This window comes from Monodon monoceros, unplaced genomic scaffold (genome assembly GCF_005190385.1).
Source record: "Monodon monoceros isolate NGI ecotype Baffin Bay Population unplaced genomic scaffold, NGI_Narwhal_1 Super_Scaffold_7, whole genome shotgun sequence".
NCBI classification, from domain to species: domain Eukaryota; kingdom Metazoa; phylum Chordata; class Mammalia; order Artiodactyla; family Monodontidae; genus Monodon; species Monodon monoceros.
This window is the reverse complement of record NW_021703784.1, coordinates 60,193,309-60,208,971: the sequence shown is the minus strand read 5'-3', so window position 1 is coordinate 60,208,971 and position 15,663 is coordinate 60,193,309. Positions and strand designations below refer to the sequence as shown.

The following is a 15,663-nucleotide window of genomic DNA, read 5'->3' as shown; positions in this document are numbered from 1 at the left end:
TGTGAAGAGGAGCAGCTTCTGGAAGCTGAGGCCTCCGCCCAACAACCACAGGAAGGTGAATTCTGCCAACGCCAATGAAGTTGGAAGAGGACCCTGAGCTCCAGGTGAGAATGGAGCCCAGCCAACACCTTGATTGTACCCTCACGAGACTGTTGAACAAAGCATCCAGCTAAGCTGTGCCTGGACGCCTGAACCCAAAGAAACTCTAAGATAATACATGTATATTAGTTTAAACTGCTAGAGCTGTGGTGATTTGTTACACAGCATTAGAATAACTAATACAGGCATAGTTACTAAGATACATGGCCGAAACCACGGGGGATGGGCACAGTATGTAAAATACAAAACAGTGCATGGAAGGGGGATACACTGGCATTCCAAAGTCCATCCTTGGGCACAGAACTTCTGGAAATAATAGGTCAGAGGGCACTAATCACGCAGTTGTGATTGTTTACAGGTCTGTCTTTCCCTAAGCAAGTTCTGAGGGGTCCCTGCCATCATAGAAGATTTTGCCCTGACCCCGGCTCTCTGAGTACAGGAATGAAGACGTCAGTATATTCATGGTCTGGCTGAGGAGTCAAACACACACAGATATGCGTGGTTGAGAGTTAGTGCTGCCTTGGAAGACTGAGTGAGGTGCTCCAGGAGCATTAGGGGCCAATCTGTCTGGTGGGGCAGGGAGGGGAGAGCTGGGGAGGTGGGCAGAAGTGTTTACAGAGAATCCACAGAATTTTTGAGACATAAAAGGTGGGTAGAAAAATATATATACATATATATATATTTGTTTGTTTATTTGTTTTAATTGCTACTGCATGTGGGTAAATTATGGGAGAAGATGGAGATCAGCTCAGGCCACTTTCTGAAGGGTCTTCCTCATATCAAAGGCTGAGATTTGAAGGGGTTTTTTGTGGCTGTTGATAATTGATGCCAAACGGCAAAAACATTCTACATCCATGTGTGTTGTGGGAAGGTCTATGAGACAGCACACGGCAGTAGGAGGCAAAACCAGAGGCGAGAGAAGCTGTAAGAAAGCCAGTGCAGGGTGCAGACATGTTCCACTCCTTCCTCTGTCCCTGCTGTGAGCACAGGGCCCATCCAGGAGTCGAGGCAAAAAGTGCTTGTTGAATCATGAACTGACAAATCATCAAAAGAGGGCTCCCGGGCTTCCCTGGTGGCGCAGTGGTTGAGAGTCCGCCCGCCGAGGCAGGGGACACGGGTTCGTGCCCCGGTCCGGGAAGATGCCGTGGAGCGGCTGGGCCCGTGAGCCATGGCCGCTGAGCCTGCACGTCCAGAGCCTGTGCTCCGCAACGGGAGAGGCCACAACAGTGAGAGGCCCGCGTACCACAAAAAACAACAAAAAAAAGAGCGCTCCCGAGGCAACAGGCATGGAAGCAGCCATCACTGAAAAGTCAAAAGAGTTTTCACTCACCATGGAGCTGGGAGAGGGAATATTTTAGGCCTCCAGGGTCTGAGAGATGAGGCAGAGGACAAGGGTTGAAATAGCAGAAAGTCCAGACTCAGGACCTCTGCTGAGCTCTAGCTGGAGTGGAAGTGGGCAACCTCAAGGCCTGAGGGGCTTAGAGTGTCTCAGAGATCCAAGCCAGCACCATCGTCCAGGCTTGGGGTCCTCCCTCACCCCTGGGGAGAGCACATTCTAGCTCAGGCTACATTTATCACCCAATCCTCCCCATCAGCTTTTTAGGGAGCTGTTCCTTTTCCACAGGCTCATCCTTGCCCTTTTCCCCAGTCCCTCGTCCCATGCTTACCCCCAGCTGCTCCCTCTCAGAAGGAGGTTCATCTCAAGACAGGGCCAGAAAGGACCACTCACTTGACCAACTTGACCAAGTGCTTCATAATACAGATAAGGGACCCTCTTCTCTGTCTTCTGACTCAGAGATAAGATTTTCTCTTTTCTGCCAAAACCTAATAACTCCTCTGTCTGTGCTAACAATCCCTCTATCCATTCATTCATTCGTCCCCTTAGTTATTCACCAACAAGTATTTATTGAACATAGACACTATTCTAGGCACTGGGATGCAGCATCGAACATGAAAGGCAGGATCCAGGCTCTCATAGAGCTGACACTCGAGAAGGGGAGGCAGAAAATGAGCATCGAGCAAATAAATGAACTAGAAGATCTCAGAGTAATAAGTGCTCCGAAAAAAACAACAGAAACAAAAACAGTCAAGTAGTAAGTGTTCCACAATGCCTCTTGGGTTACCTTTCGCAGCGTACTTCAGACCAACCACCCAATGGCCTAGGCCAAAAACCCAGGAAGCATCGTGGACTCAACCCTCTCACTCATTTTTCACATTCAATTATCTGTCCCAAAGCCATGTGTATTCCAATTCTCAGTGACTCTGAAATCCGTCTGTCCTTCTCCATCTCCCTGACACTTCATGCAGACACCATCACTTATTGACCAATTTATTGCAGTATTTCCCTGATTAGCATTCTCTCTCTAGTCTTGTCCTCTTCCTGCACGTCATGCCCCTGCTTAAAATTGTCCAATGGTTCTCAACAGTTTCTTCAGTCAAGTTCAACCCCCTTAGCCTAGCACACAAGGCCTTTCATTATCTGGGTGCTACTGAACCCTTCAGCCTTGTTTCCCTGCGCTCACTTGCCCCACACAGCTTCCACTCAGCCATCACTGCAGATCTACATGTGGAAGTGTTACCTGCCTTTGACCTGCTGCACCCTCACTTAACACGCCCTCTGCTCATCGTACTCTAACTTCTTTGTTCAAATGTCACCTCATTTTGGAAGACCCATGGAGTTTTTACAAGGATTACATTGAAAAGATATATGAGGGGGCTTCTCTGGTGGCACAGCTGTTGGGAATCCACCTGCCAGTGCAGGGGATATGGGTTCAATCCCTGCTCCGGGAAGGTCCCACATGTCGCCGAGCAAGTGGGCCCGTGCGCCACAACTACTGAGCCTGCGCTCTGGAGCCCGCGTGCCACGAATACTGGGACCCACATGCCTAGAGCCCGTGCTCCGCAACGGGAGAGGCCACTACAATGAGAAGCCTGCGCTCCGCAATGAGGGGTGCCCCCCCAACCCCCCACCCGCCGCTTGCCGCAATTAGAGAAAGCCTGCGCGGGCCCAATGCAGCCAAAGATAAATAAATTAAAAAAAAAAAAAAAAAAGAAAAGATACGTGAAACCCTTAGCCCAATAACGGCATTCAGCTTATGTCTTATTTACCTGATGAAATTTCTTGCATTTGGGGCAGGCATAATTAGCATATAAATAAAGTTTTCCTATTTGCAATGAAACCATCTCATAATACAGCCTCTGAGGTGGGGGACTTGTCTCCCTCATTGCTTTAATGAAATGGAAATTTTCCTTCTCATTTATGTTTTTGTTGCTTGATACTTGCTATTATCATTTGAGCTCCTAACCATTATTCTTTTTTTTTTTTTTTGCGTTACATGGGCCTCTCACTGTTGTGGCCTCTCCCGTTGCGGGGCACAGGCTCCAGACGCGCAGGCTCAGCGGCCATGGCTCACGGGCCCAGTCACTCCGCGGCATGTGGGATCTTCCCAGACCCGGGCACGAACCTGCGTCCCCTGCATCAGCAGGCGGACTCTCAACCACTGCGCCACCAGGGAAGCCCCTAACCATTATTCTTAATGGCCTGTTAGTGATTCTGATGGATCCCAAGATTGGAGACAAATACCTTGAATATATCATCATCCCAACAGAATACACAACAATAATTCACTGTAGTTCCTGGCCCTGAGGGTTGGCTGTTGCAATGTCCAATTTCACGATGTTTCTGGGCACATTTGCAGCCTCTCCCTACTCCCAGGGCACTGGGAGAATCCATCAACCTGCCACTCTTCGTGGCAGGGGACCACACACCTCTATCAACCCAAAGTCTATCTCGAGATGCCCTTCCTAGGCTGACTTCTAACACCATAGCCCTGATCTTCTACGGGGGCTTTAGGAACTCTCTGGGAAAGGTAAAGCTGCTTTCTGAGAATGGATTTTCCTTTGGACACCTGTGCCCCGATAAGGTTTCTCTCCCAGCACATGCCCACAGGAGCACATATCCAGTTCTTACTGGGTCAGACCCCCTACCTGTGTGGGAGCTGTCTCTGAGGGTGAAAGTCCCCAGAAGGGGTAAGCAGTTCTCTTACTTGCATTCAGCAGTGTTCGGATCCTTTTCTCCTCCTCAGCTCCTTGGACTTGCTTTTCTGCCAGCATCTTGTCCTCTGACTCTGTGCACACCTCAGCCTCCCGCAGGTACTCCAGGTAGTCAATCTCCCGCTGGGTACGTTCGACTCTCAGGGCCAGGTTATGGACCGCGCTCTTGTACTCACTTGTGTACGTCTGACATCGTCCCAGCATAACGGATATGTTTTTCGAGAACTCTTGGAAATCTTGAATGTATTCTCTCGTTGCTTGGGTACATTTCTGCAGTCCTTGCTTCAGTCAGAAAATAAATGCCCAAATTACTGCCAGTTATTTAACTTGCCCAAGTAATATCAACAGCTCTCGTTCACAGGAAAAAGACTTTTAAAATACAGATAGTCAAAAGGGGGGAAAATAAAAATCACCCACAGTTCCTTAATTCAAAGGACTATTGACACTTTAGTGTACAAATCTTTAAAAGTTTTCCCATGCATGTAGTCATACATATATAAACATATTTAATGTGATTTCACTACATGTATTTTTATAACATATTTTTAGCTTGCTGATATACTGTGAACATATTTCAATACCAATTAATATATATCTATACCATAATTTTAATGACACAATTCCATTGAATTGACATCCCATTATTTATTCCATTAGACTCTTTTTAATGGACACTAATGTAGTTTTCAATGTTCTGCCATTCAAACAAAATCTTTGTCTTTACATATTTGTGTATTTCTCTGGTTATTTTCTGAGGATACATTTCCAGATGTGAGCTCCATCCCCAGCACCTGCACAGGGCCTGGCACACAGTCATACTCAATAAATAATTGCTGAATGAAAGATAAATAAATGAAGGATGGAAATGGGAGGGGTTGCTGGGTCAAACAGCATGTAGACTTAAAGACCATTTGGCGGTTTACCAAAATGCTCTCCACAAAAGTTGTAAAAATATTAAAATATACTCCAAACAGCAGGATATAAGACTGTTCATTGATGAATGAAAGAGAGAGAGAAAGGTGGGGGGAGAGAGAGTGTGTGATAGGAAGGGAGGGAAGGAAGGAGGGAGAGAGAGACAGAAATAGAGAGGGAGAGAGAAACAGGAAGGATGAGAGGGAAAGAGGGAGGAGAGGGAAATTGCCTAAATCTTTCCTCTTTTTCCTTACCCCCCTGACACAAATCCCTCAGTGTGGAGATGGCGTCACTTCGCTGCTACGTGTCTGCCTTGGCCTGGTGGAGCACCTGGGGACTCAACTTCCCGCCCAGGTTACCACGTCGGGGTGGGAAGACCTATATAAATCATATCCCTATCTTTTTTTTTGTTTGTTTTTGTTTTTGCGGTACGCGGGCCTCTCACTGTTGTGGCCTCTCCCGTTGCGGAGCACAGGCTCCGGACGCGCAGGCTCAGCGGCCATGGCTCACGGGCCTCGTTGCTCCGCGGCATGTGGGATCTTCCCGGACCGGGGCACGAACCCGCGTCCCCTGCATCGACAGGCGGACTCTCAACCACTGCGCCACCAGGGAAGCCCCATATCCCTATCTTTTAAAATCCACATTCATAGCTATGAAAGTATCAGTCTATACTCGATACCCTTGTCTGCAGACAGATTTGAGTATTGGGAAAGCTTGCAGGGATGTGACTGGCGCTGACCCCCAAGGCAGGTTGGTGGTAAATGAAGAGGGACCACGGTTGAGAGTAATCCTGGAACATTTAAGGAGGTGAGACTGGGCAGGAGGTGTCTGAGGAGACAGCAAATGAGGCAGCAGCAAGAGGCCACTGGCCTGGGAACATTTCATCCATGGCTTCCTGGCCTCAGGCCGCCGGACGTTAGGAAACGTGTGCAGCCTGCTCTGAGGAACTGTTTTACCCTGACTGTAACCAAATAGTTTGGACTTGAAGAGTTTTCAGGAAAAAATAGAAAATTGGAGATAAGCGTGTCTTTGAGAGGAGATAAATAATTTATCAAAATTTAACTTGTATAAAAGCAAGGCATGAAGCATGAAACAGCCAATGTCATCGCCAGGGTGTGTCAGAGGTTACTGCGGAGGGTTACATTTGGCCCTGGGAGTCTGTCCCTGCGGCAAAAATGTTGGGTTTTGCAAATTTTAATGAAGTGGCAGCTGCAACACTTGGAGAAAAAGGCCCCAACACTTTTCTCTATGTTTAACGTTGCTGAAATCTGCTCATTTCTAAAACCAAGTCCAGTTCAGCAAAAGAAGCTAAGAGCTTCTCAGGACACCAATATCATGACTTTTTGCAGTGACCTAATGGCTCACCATAAAAAGACATAAAGAAAACTAAAATCTGCGATCATCCTGATATAGTAAAACATGAAGAAAACGTGACCAAATGTTTAATTTTCCTATTTTAAAAACTGAGCAACTGAATAATATTTTAGACATTTACCACCATGCCAGGCAATGTTCTAAGTAGGAATTAATTTATTAAATCTTCAGAATAGCCGTAAGAGGTAAATTCTATTATCGTCCCCATTTTACAGATGGGGAAAACCTGCCAGATCAGAGGATAGCGGAAAGCCCTGCTCAAGGTCTGGGAGAAACCACTAGACTATGAAAAATATTAAGTGTACATTTAGCAATCTATTTATCATTCACTATCTGGAAAAATGCATCACAGTAGGTAGCGAAGCGTGGGTAAGATAAAGTGACTTCCGGGAGGCAGGTTCCCCAGATCAGGGGCACAGATGCCACCTACCTCCAAGACTTGAAAGCGCTGATAGATGTAGTGCACCATGGCCGGGTCCTGGGCGAACTGCGGCAGGGGCAGAAAGGCCGTGAGGATCAGAACGCTGAAAGCAGAAGCTCGCCTAAGAGCCAGCATGGTCCTGCAAACCACCCAGGGTGGGAATCTCTTCTGCTGTTGCTTCTCGAGGAAGGCTCAAGGGTCCAGGGGGTGGTCTCCTGCTTTCTAGCCGCTGCTGAGAAAAATTCTCCAAAAACAGCCAGACAGCAAAGCCTGCTAGTTACTCCCTCAGATGCGTGATCTTGCTCAGCAAGATGGTGATCAAGTCCAGCTGTTGGCAAGTCAGTCTCCGGAGGCCCTGCAGGCCGACTTGGGGTAGAGGTCTCCCTGGGTCCAGCATCTGTCACTATCACCTTTGACACACACGGACCCTCTGCAGGCTAGTGGCTGTCCCCTCTTCCAGGCCTGGGTGAGTGTGCATAGGGGTGGGATAGGGGGCGGGGTGGGCCTCTCCCCTCTCCCCAGCTCTTTCCTTTTTACTTTTGTTTTCTTCCTCCCTAGAGAACTCTGCAGTCCAATCCCAGGCCTGACCCAACACACACACCACCCCCAGCTTTTCAGAGTTGGACTCTCACTCAGTTTAGTTTCTGGCCCAGATTCCCGGGATCCTTTTCCCCAGAAATCCCTTTGGGAGACCCCACCCCTCCTCCAGACTCTTTGCATTCCTGCAGCTCTTAAAGGCACAGCAAGGAAAAATGAAAGCTCTGATATACCCGGTCTCTGAGCAGCCTGGGCACTGGGCCCATTGCCTCTTGGGGAGAGAGGTCCAATAGGCCACAGGTCTAGCCACCCAGGGAGGCAGCTGAAAAATCTGAGATTCACGCTCAGAAGAGTTTAAGAGCCAAACAATTACTGATACAGGGGCATTTCCAGAGCCAAGCCATCAGGAAATGGAACTCCTTAGCGTGGAGGTCCTTGAGTTTTCTCAGTCTCCAGTAGCAGAATTCCCTTCACTTGCAGCTGCAGGCCAGCAATACATAGGACTCAACTCCTGCAGGCCCCAGTCCAGCTGAAGATAAATCACATCCTTAGGACACAATTGTAAAATCTTCCAATTTTTTGCCTTTGCTGTCCAGGTCTACTTATCTCAACCTCTCTTCCATGGTTGGGTCCAGGATACTCACGGTTCTTCCTCAATCACCTACCAAAGTGGAGAAGGTTGGGGCATCTACGAGAAGTGGAAAGATCTCTGACCAGGAGTCAGAAGACCTGGGTTTGTATTTGGTCCCTGCAAGAGACACTAAAAGAATTTTCCAGTGTGGCCCTTGCATGTCCTTGTCCCCATTAGCTGTTCCTCTCTACCTCTCTTCCAAGTGACGTCAGCCCCTAACTGTTCCTTCCCACCCTCTTGGTATCATCACAGACAATGGCTCCTCATCCTTAAGAACAATTCCTCCTATTTCCAAGAACTGTCTTTGATGACATTCAGCCCTCTGTATCTGCGGATGTGGAGGGCTAAGGGTACTAAGCCATTTTACATAAGGAAGGTGAGCATCGCAGGATTTTGGTATCTTCGGGATGCGGGGGTAGGGGATGGGGGATGGGGCAGTCCTGGACCGAATTCCCCGCGGATATCAAGGGGCAACGGTATTCCCCAATCTAGGTGAACTTCTGCTGATCCCTCCTCTTAAATTCTCATGAAAAATACTGCCCCACTCAGCCTCCTTCCCTGAGTAAGAATGCTCTTTGGGAAACTTTCCATGCCTGGCATTTTGGAATAAAGTGTTATGCTAAAGGTGCTCTGGTTGATTTTCTTTTAAAATTTTATTTATTTATTTATTTGGCTGCATTGGGTCTTCACTTCGTTGCTGCGCACGGGCTTTCTCTAGTTGCGGTGAGCGGGGGCTACTCTTCCTTGCAGTGCTCGGATTTCTCACTGCGGTGGCTTCTCTTGTTGCGGAGCACAGGCTCTAGTCCTGCAGGCTTCAGTAGTTGTGGCATGCGGGCTGAGCAGTTGTGGCGCACGGGCTTAGTTGCTCCGCTGCATGTGGGATCTTCCCAGACCAGGGATACGAACCCGTGTCCCCTCCACTGGCAGGTGATTTCTTAATCACTGCGCCACCAGGGAAGTCCTGGTTGATTTTCCTGATGAACTCCTTAAGTCCTAACTTTGAGACGGTGAACTAAGATGGATAAGATCCAGTGGAAGTGAAACTCACAATTAACTTTTAGGAGGCATGTTTTCTTGGGGTAATCTTTTTCTTGGTTTTCTATAGCAGGTTTACATTATTTTTACAATGAAATATACATTCAATACTAATGGCGTCTAAAGAATTATTGGAGACTCGGTGAGAACAAAGTGGGAGGCCTCATTGTAGCACATGTCCTTGGGCTGTTTCCAAGGCTGCTGTTGCCCCCATGTCTCTGGAAGGACCTCCAAAGAGCTTGGCCTCAGAGCCCTTCAGTTCAGTCCTGGCAGACGCTCCCTCTCTGCCCCACACACTCTCTTCAGTTACCTGGTTCACAGGCACAAGCCTGGTCTCTCCGCTCTAACTGCCCACACCTGGTCTTGGTTGACAAGCTTTTACTCTTGTGACCCCAGAGGCAGCAAAGCCCACAGCTGGTTCCCCTAACCCATTAGGACTGATGAGCCATGGGGCAGGACTGGAACATGAGTGGAAACCCTCATGTTCTTGTGACCAGAAGTTTCAAAAAGGAAAGTTAAACTCCTTTCAGAGATAGTCACAGCTTTGACTGACATACAGTGGCCAATGGTGGCCATCTTTATTCAGAGCAGGCCTTACTCAATGGAAAGAAAAAGATGGCTTGGTGCCCCTTAGCCTGCTGTTGGGATAAAATCATCCACTTGGTTCTTTTGCCTTCCTTACATTTAACCTCTGGCCTTGACCACTGCTATGAGCTAGCTCATTAAGGAGGCTAGTGACCAAGCACAGTGACCCCTTTTCTCCTTTGCAAGTGCCTGATCCATCTGCTTTCCAGTCCAGGTATCCTGAGAGAGGAAACTTAAGCCCTTTGACAGCTACCACTATGTCCTCAATGTGGTTGGACCTAAGTCACTAGTCATTGAGCTGTAAGCCCAGCCCCGAGTTGGTGTTTTTCCCTAAATGACCAGGCAGAACTGGACATACGAATGTCCAGCCTAAACAGCCCACCGAGGCTGATCTCATCCAGTTTTCCAGGTCCTCTTGGAATTCACTGTCTTCATTACTGGTGGTCCTTTTGCTGCTGTGCCTCCATATTAACTGATCCCCTGATTTCTAGAGCCTTCTCTGCTCCCTGCACCCTCCACTTTACTGAGGGGTGCTGGCTAACTCCAGGAAAGTCTGTGAGGAGGAGACCTTGTCTTCTTAAGGAGGCAGAGGCCAAGTCAACAGAATTCCATCTGGGATACTAGAATTCATCATCTGGATCTGAACAGGATGTCTGTTTTTTTCTTCTCTTCTCTTTTTTCCCCAGATTCTTCCCTTTATCTTTTATTCACCACTCCTGCCCCCCCACCCCACCGCCAATAGCTCTTTGCCTTAATGTCATCCTCCAATCTTCCAACCTTTTACAACTAATTGCATTGTTTCCTGCTTGAGTGACTGGAGCGGCCTCTAATTCCCTGTCTCTTTAGATAAAACATTGGCTGCTTTTATGCCAAAAGGAAAGCCCTTTAAAATGTGACCTCAGCCAACCCCTTGTGGGGAAGAAAACATTTTTCTCTATCCTTCTAGGTTCTTCTGGCTGGTCCAAGAATTAAATGGAAATGAGGCAGATTAACAAGAGAAAATCAAACAAAAATTTAAAAACACGTGTGCATTGGAGAGACCCAGGGAAACAGTAACTCGCCAGAATGGCTGAAGCCCTCACCTTAAATACCATCCTCAGCTAAAGACAAAAGAAGCTGTTGGGGTAGTGATTTGGGACTTCAAAGGGGAGGAAGGCAATTCACATGGAGATGAAAAAGCAAATGTTTGGTAAACAAATGTTTGCTGGTTCCTGTAGAGACAGAGGGACACAGAGAGAAATTTTAACAGACTTTGCTAGGTTCCTTTCTGTCTGTCACAGCTGGTTCTTACTTTGTTATCTATAGTGATGGCTCCCTTCCCAAAGGGAAGAGGTCCTCTATCTATGTTCTTTTAGGCAGTTAGGGGGAAGGTCAAAGTTTCTTCCTGAGTCTTGGGCCTTGATTGTTTTCAGCTCGAAATAATCCAAATGCCAAAGAGATTTTGGGGTGGGAAATTTTGCTCCCCTACAAAAGCAAGACATTTCTGGGGGTATACTCTCTGGAACAATACCTGTGGGGGGATGAATGGAGCATGAGTGAGCAAAGAGAGAAGTTCACCTGCAATGCAGTTGCAACAGAGGCATCAGCCAATCCCACAAGGAGCTCTGGAACTAGGTGGGACCTTCAGACATGTCCAGAATGGAGGCAAAGGGACGATGCCTTGGCAGCCCTGCATCAAGCACTCCTTGGTGGGGGCTGTTCCTGGGAAGGGAGCGTATATAACCTTGAGTAGGGAAGCTTCCTCTGGCTGAGGACACGGCCTGGAGAAGGACTCAGCTCTGAGCTGTTAGCGGCAACACCCACACAACTGAGGGAATGAGTCTCCTTATCCTGAAGGGTAGATTTGGCCAACATGCCGCAGCACCCACTTCAGTAGGATAAGCAGAGGCCAGACTTTGCCAAGTTTGTAGAACACACCAAATATTTTAGATGTTATGGTAAGAAGAATGAGAAACAATTAGAGTTTCAAGTAAACGAGTTACAGAAATAGGTCTGTGTTTCGGAGAGACGTCTCTGGAGGCCAGGTAAAGGCAACGAGACTAAATCCAAGGTGGGAGATGAGGATGCTGTTATGGTGATTCGTGGAGAGATCATGAGGGCCAGAACAAAAGTGGTGTCAGCAGAGAGAGAGATAAATGGATGTCATGGTATTGTGACTGATAATAAGAAACATATTTGGTCTTCCACCACTGTTCCTGGAGTTTTCTTTGATGAGAGCCATTAAAGTGTCTTTTGTTTTGTTAATGAGGTGCCTTTGGAAATCACCTAAGGATGGGGGCTGGTTGCCAGTGGAACCAACCTTGTGATTAAAGGGTTGAAGCTTTCCTTTCCACCCCCTGACCTGGGGGAGGGAAGAGGGGCTGGAAGTTGAGGTTAGTCACCAGTGGCCAATGATTTAATCAATCATGCCTCTGTAATGAAGCCTCCAGAAACACCCACAAGGAGAAAGAGTTCGGAGAGCTTCCTTGTTGATAAACACATGGAGATTCAGGAGAGGCTGCTCCCAGAGAGTATGGGAGCTCCACGCCCTTTCCCTACACCTTGCCCTATGCATCTCTTCCATCTGACTGCTCCTGAGTTAGATCCTTTTATAATATGCCAGTAATCTAGTAAGTAAAATGCTTCTCTGAGTTCTGTGAGCTGCTCCAGCAAGTTAATTAAACTCAAGAAGGGGATTGTGGGAACCACGGACTTATAGCCAGATGGTCAGAAGCACAGGTGACATGACAACGTGGACTGGGGACTGGCATCCGAAGTGGAGGCAATCCTGTGGGACTGAGCCCCGAACCTGTGGGATCTGGTGCTACCTCCAGGTAGACAGTGTCAGCACTGAGTTAAATTGTAGGACACCCAGCTGGTAAAGGAGGTGGTGTGGGGGAAAAAAACATACATTGTCATTGGTGATCAGCACTGCAGACGTCTTTGAGAAATATTTAGAATGTACAATTGACGGAACTCGTTTACTGACCAAATGAGAGGTAGAGAGAGGGGGGAGTCGGGTTCACGGCCAGATTCTGCATTGTTTTCAACAGCCTCCATTCTGACCCCCTTCTAGTTTTAACATTCAGACTGCAGCCAGGGGGATGGAGCCAGTTGGCAAAGCTCATTACGTAATTCCCCTGTTTCGAAGCCTTGACTGTCTGCCAGTTCCTCCCCAATAAATTCCTCAGGCTCAGGGAAGGCTTTGCAAGGAAGTTAAATCTGAATGAAGATCTACAGTTGGAGTGAAAGGTAGGCCAAGACATAGGGGTGAGTGAGGTACCCTCCTGGTGGCCAGCAAGGTCCTCTTCGGGACCCAGTTTCTGCTACTCTGTTGATGTTTGCCGTATGTCTCCCACTCAGCTCTTAGAGTTTAGACACACATCCTTGCTTAGACTAACTCCTGAAAAAAAGGCTGGGCTTTCCTCTTGGGCTGGGCTCACAACTGACTCAGGAACTGGTCCCTTGTCTAAATCATGCTCACTCCCACCTGGCAGCCAGGACATACCACCTAACCGGCTCTTGGAAAGACACTTGGAAATTCACATGCATGATGTACAGACCTCAGCTCCATTATAGAGGCCCACTTAATGGGTTTTAGCATTGACCACAAATCTTATATTATTTTGAAGCGCTCAGTGTCTTCCATCTCCTAGAAAGCTGGACAAATGTGAGATAATTTCACTGTGGGCCACCATAGCCCACGTGCCTATGAAGACTGAGTGCTTGGATACATCAGTTTTACAAGCCATGCAGTGCTGAGGACATGATCCCTCACTTCTCTATCCCTGCTGGAGAATGAAACATTTTTCATAAACCAATTTTCAGAAAGCACAAATTTTCTTTTCACCCAGAAAATTTCAAAACATTCTTTAACCTTATTTTCATGGAAATCTTCCCAACTACCTTTCAAATCTATTTGCAGCCATTTATTATTTTCTTAATGACATCAGATGACATTATGAAGATTAGCTATAATGGATCTCTCGGAGATTATTAAGGCATGTTGAGGCATTCGCTTAGTACTTAGTAGGGAAGGACAACTAGGGATTTTTAATTCCTGGATCTGCTTTTTATATTTTCTCTCTTTCCCCTCCCCTCTCTGTCTCTGCCCAATCCTTTTTTAATATTTTTAAATTTATTTATTTTATTTTTGGTTGCATTGGGTCTTCGTTGCCACGCGCAGGCTTTCTCTAGTTGCAGTGAGCAGGGGCTACTCTTTGTTGTGGTGCGTGGGCTTCTCATTGTGGTGCGTGGGCTGCTCATTGCCGTGGCTTCTCTTGTTGCGGAGCACGGGCTCCAGGAGCGCAGGCTTCAGTAGTTGTGGCGCACGGGCTTAGTTGCTCCACGGCATGTGGGATCTTCCCGGACCAGGGCTCGAACCCGTGTCCCCTGCATTGGCAGGCGGATTCTTAACCACTGCGCCACCAGGGAAGTCCTCCAATCATTTTTTTTAAAAAAATGGGCTCATTCTCATGCCGGTACCCTCAAAGCATGTGAAACAGTCTGGGATTATTTAAACTCAGGCTCCAGGAATCATTTGAGGCTGCCTCCTAAGCATACCCGTCAGCTGCTTTGCGTCTCCCCGTCTCGTGGGCTCATGATCCGTTTCAGTAACTCATCCTGCTTCTGCTCCATAACAGCATCTAGAACTGGACTGGGGCTCATTATTCTGACCTCAATCTTCAGCACCCTTCCAGACCTTGGCTGCTGAAATCTGTCCTCCCGGTTCATGGGACTTAGCAATGGGTAAGGGGAACCCCACCCTGTGACCTCAGTAAAGTCCTTTGGGACCTGCTCAGATAGGCTAATCTTGGAAATCTCACTCTGTTCTCTCCATCTCTGAATGCAGCCCCAGTATCATTTGCACCCCCCTCCAGTCTCTGTCACAGAGCTGCCCCAAGGAAACTCTGCCAGTTTTGACAGGCAGAGATCAGGTAGGACTGTTCAGGGTCTGAAGCTTGTCTTGTTTCCTCTTAGGCTGTAAAGAACTCCCTGAATAGTGAGCATAAAATCCCAGAGGGTCTTCTACATTTTAAGGAGGAAAAACATCTTCCTTTCCACCTCTGTTCCACCCCAGAGAGACAGCAAAAGATAAATCTGAACGCTTCAGCCTCCATGGTGGCTGTCCCAGGAGGACATTGCCACGATGGTCAAACCTTGAAAATTCAGACCACTTGGGGTAGGGGAGGGGCACTGAATGAAGAAGAGGCGCCTGAAATACCAAATTAATTGTTAAAAAAGTCAGGGTTAGTACCTTTCAGTATGTAAGAAAACCAGAGCTAGAATCCTTAGGAGACTGGTTTTAGTGCCAAAAAAGAATGGTAAGAATGGTTTATAATAAGAGTGCCAAGTGATGGCTACGTGTGTTTATTGAAGCCAATGTACTGTGAAAATAAGAGGACATGTTCCTGCCCTCAAGGAGCTTATAATTTACAAGTCACACAGACACATACACAATTAGAGAGCAGTATAAGAGAATCCAGTTGTGAGGATGGGGGTTGTTTGTATATAAACGTGAGGTGTTTAGGTGCCTTGAAACAGCTTCTTCCTTTCTTAAGTTCTGTCATTTTCCCCTCCATATATTAATTTTGTTAATTTGCTACTCTCATCCTTTCAAATTTTTGGATTATATGGAAAGGAAGGGGGTGGAAGTGAAGCCATAGGGAGTGGCCACAGGGTCATTTCAGGATGTAATAAAAAGGAACAGACATCTTGCAGAAGGAGTTTAAATTAGACATTAGAAAGAGTGTTCTGAGACTTTTGGGGTAAGAGGTTATTGAAGAAAGTTGGTATTTTTCTAGTGGATAATGAGATATTTGGGGGATCACTTCAAACTCTGTAGAGATTTGTGTGAGAATATGGTAAGTCGGGAGAGAACCCCCAAGAAGGCCCCGTAAAGGTAACAAAAAATGACAGTCATCTGTAAATGCTTGTGATATGTCCAACCATTGTCAGCTATACCTTTAGTTAGACTCTAGCCCACACACCCTCTGTTGCGTCACCAGCCTCTCCATTTATCAGTAACTTCACAGTT

The 15,663-nt window shown here is 47.2% G+C and overlaps 1 protein-coding gene across 1 annotated transcript in view; it reads right to left on the bottom strand.

Annotated features, from left to right (window-relative positions):
• Positions 1-7,763, bottom strand: part of OLFML1 (olfactomedin like 1) — a 28,508-nt gene extending 20,745 nt beyond the window's left edge. The window contains exons 1-2 of the mRNA XM_029206866.1: positions 6,869-7,763; positions 4,146-4,434 (exon numbers count right to left, since the gene is read on the bottom strand). Of these exons, the coding sequence (XP_029062699.1) occupies positions 4,146-4,434; positions 6,869-6,994 (415 nt within the window). The 5' untranslated portion in view covers positions 6,995-7,763. The remainder of the gene's footprint in view (positions 1-4,145; positions 4,435-6,868) is intronic.
• Positions 7,764-15,663: the final 7,900 nt, after the last annotated feature.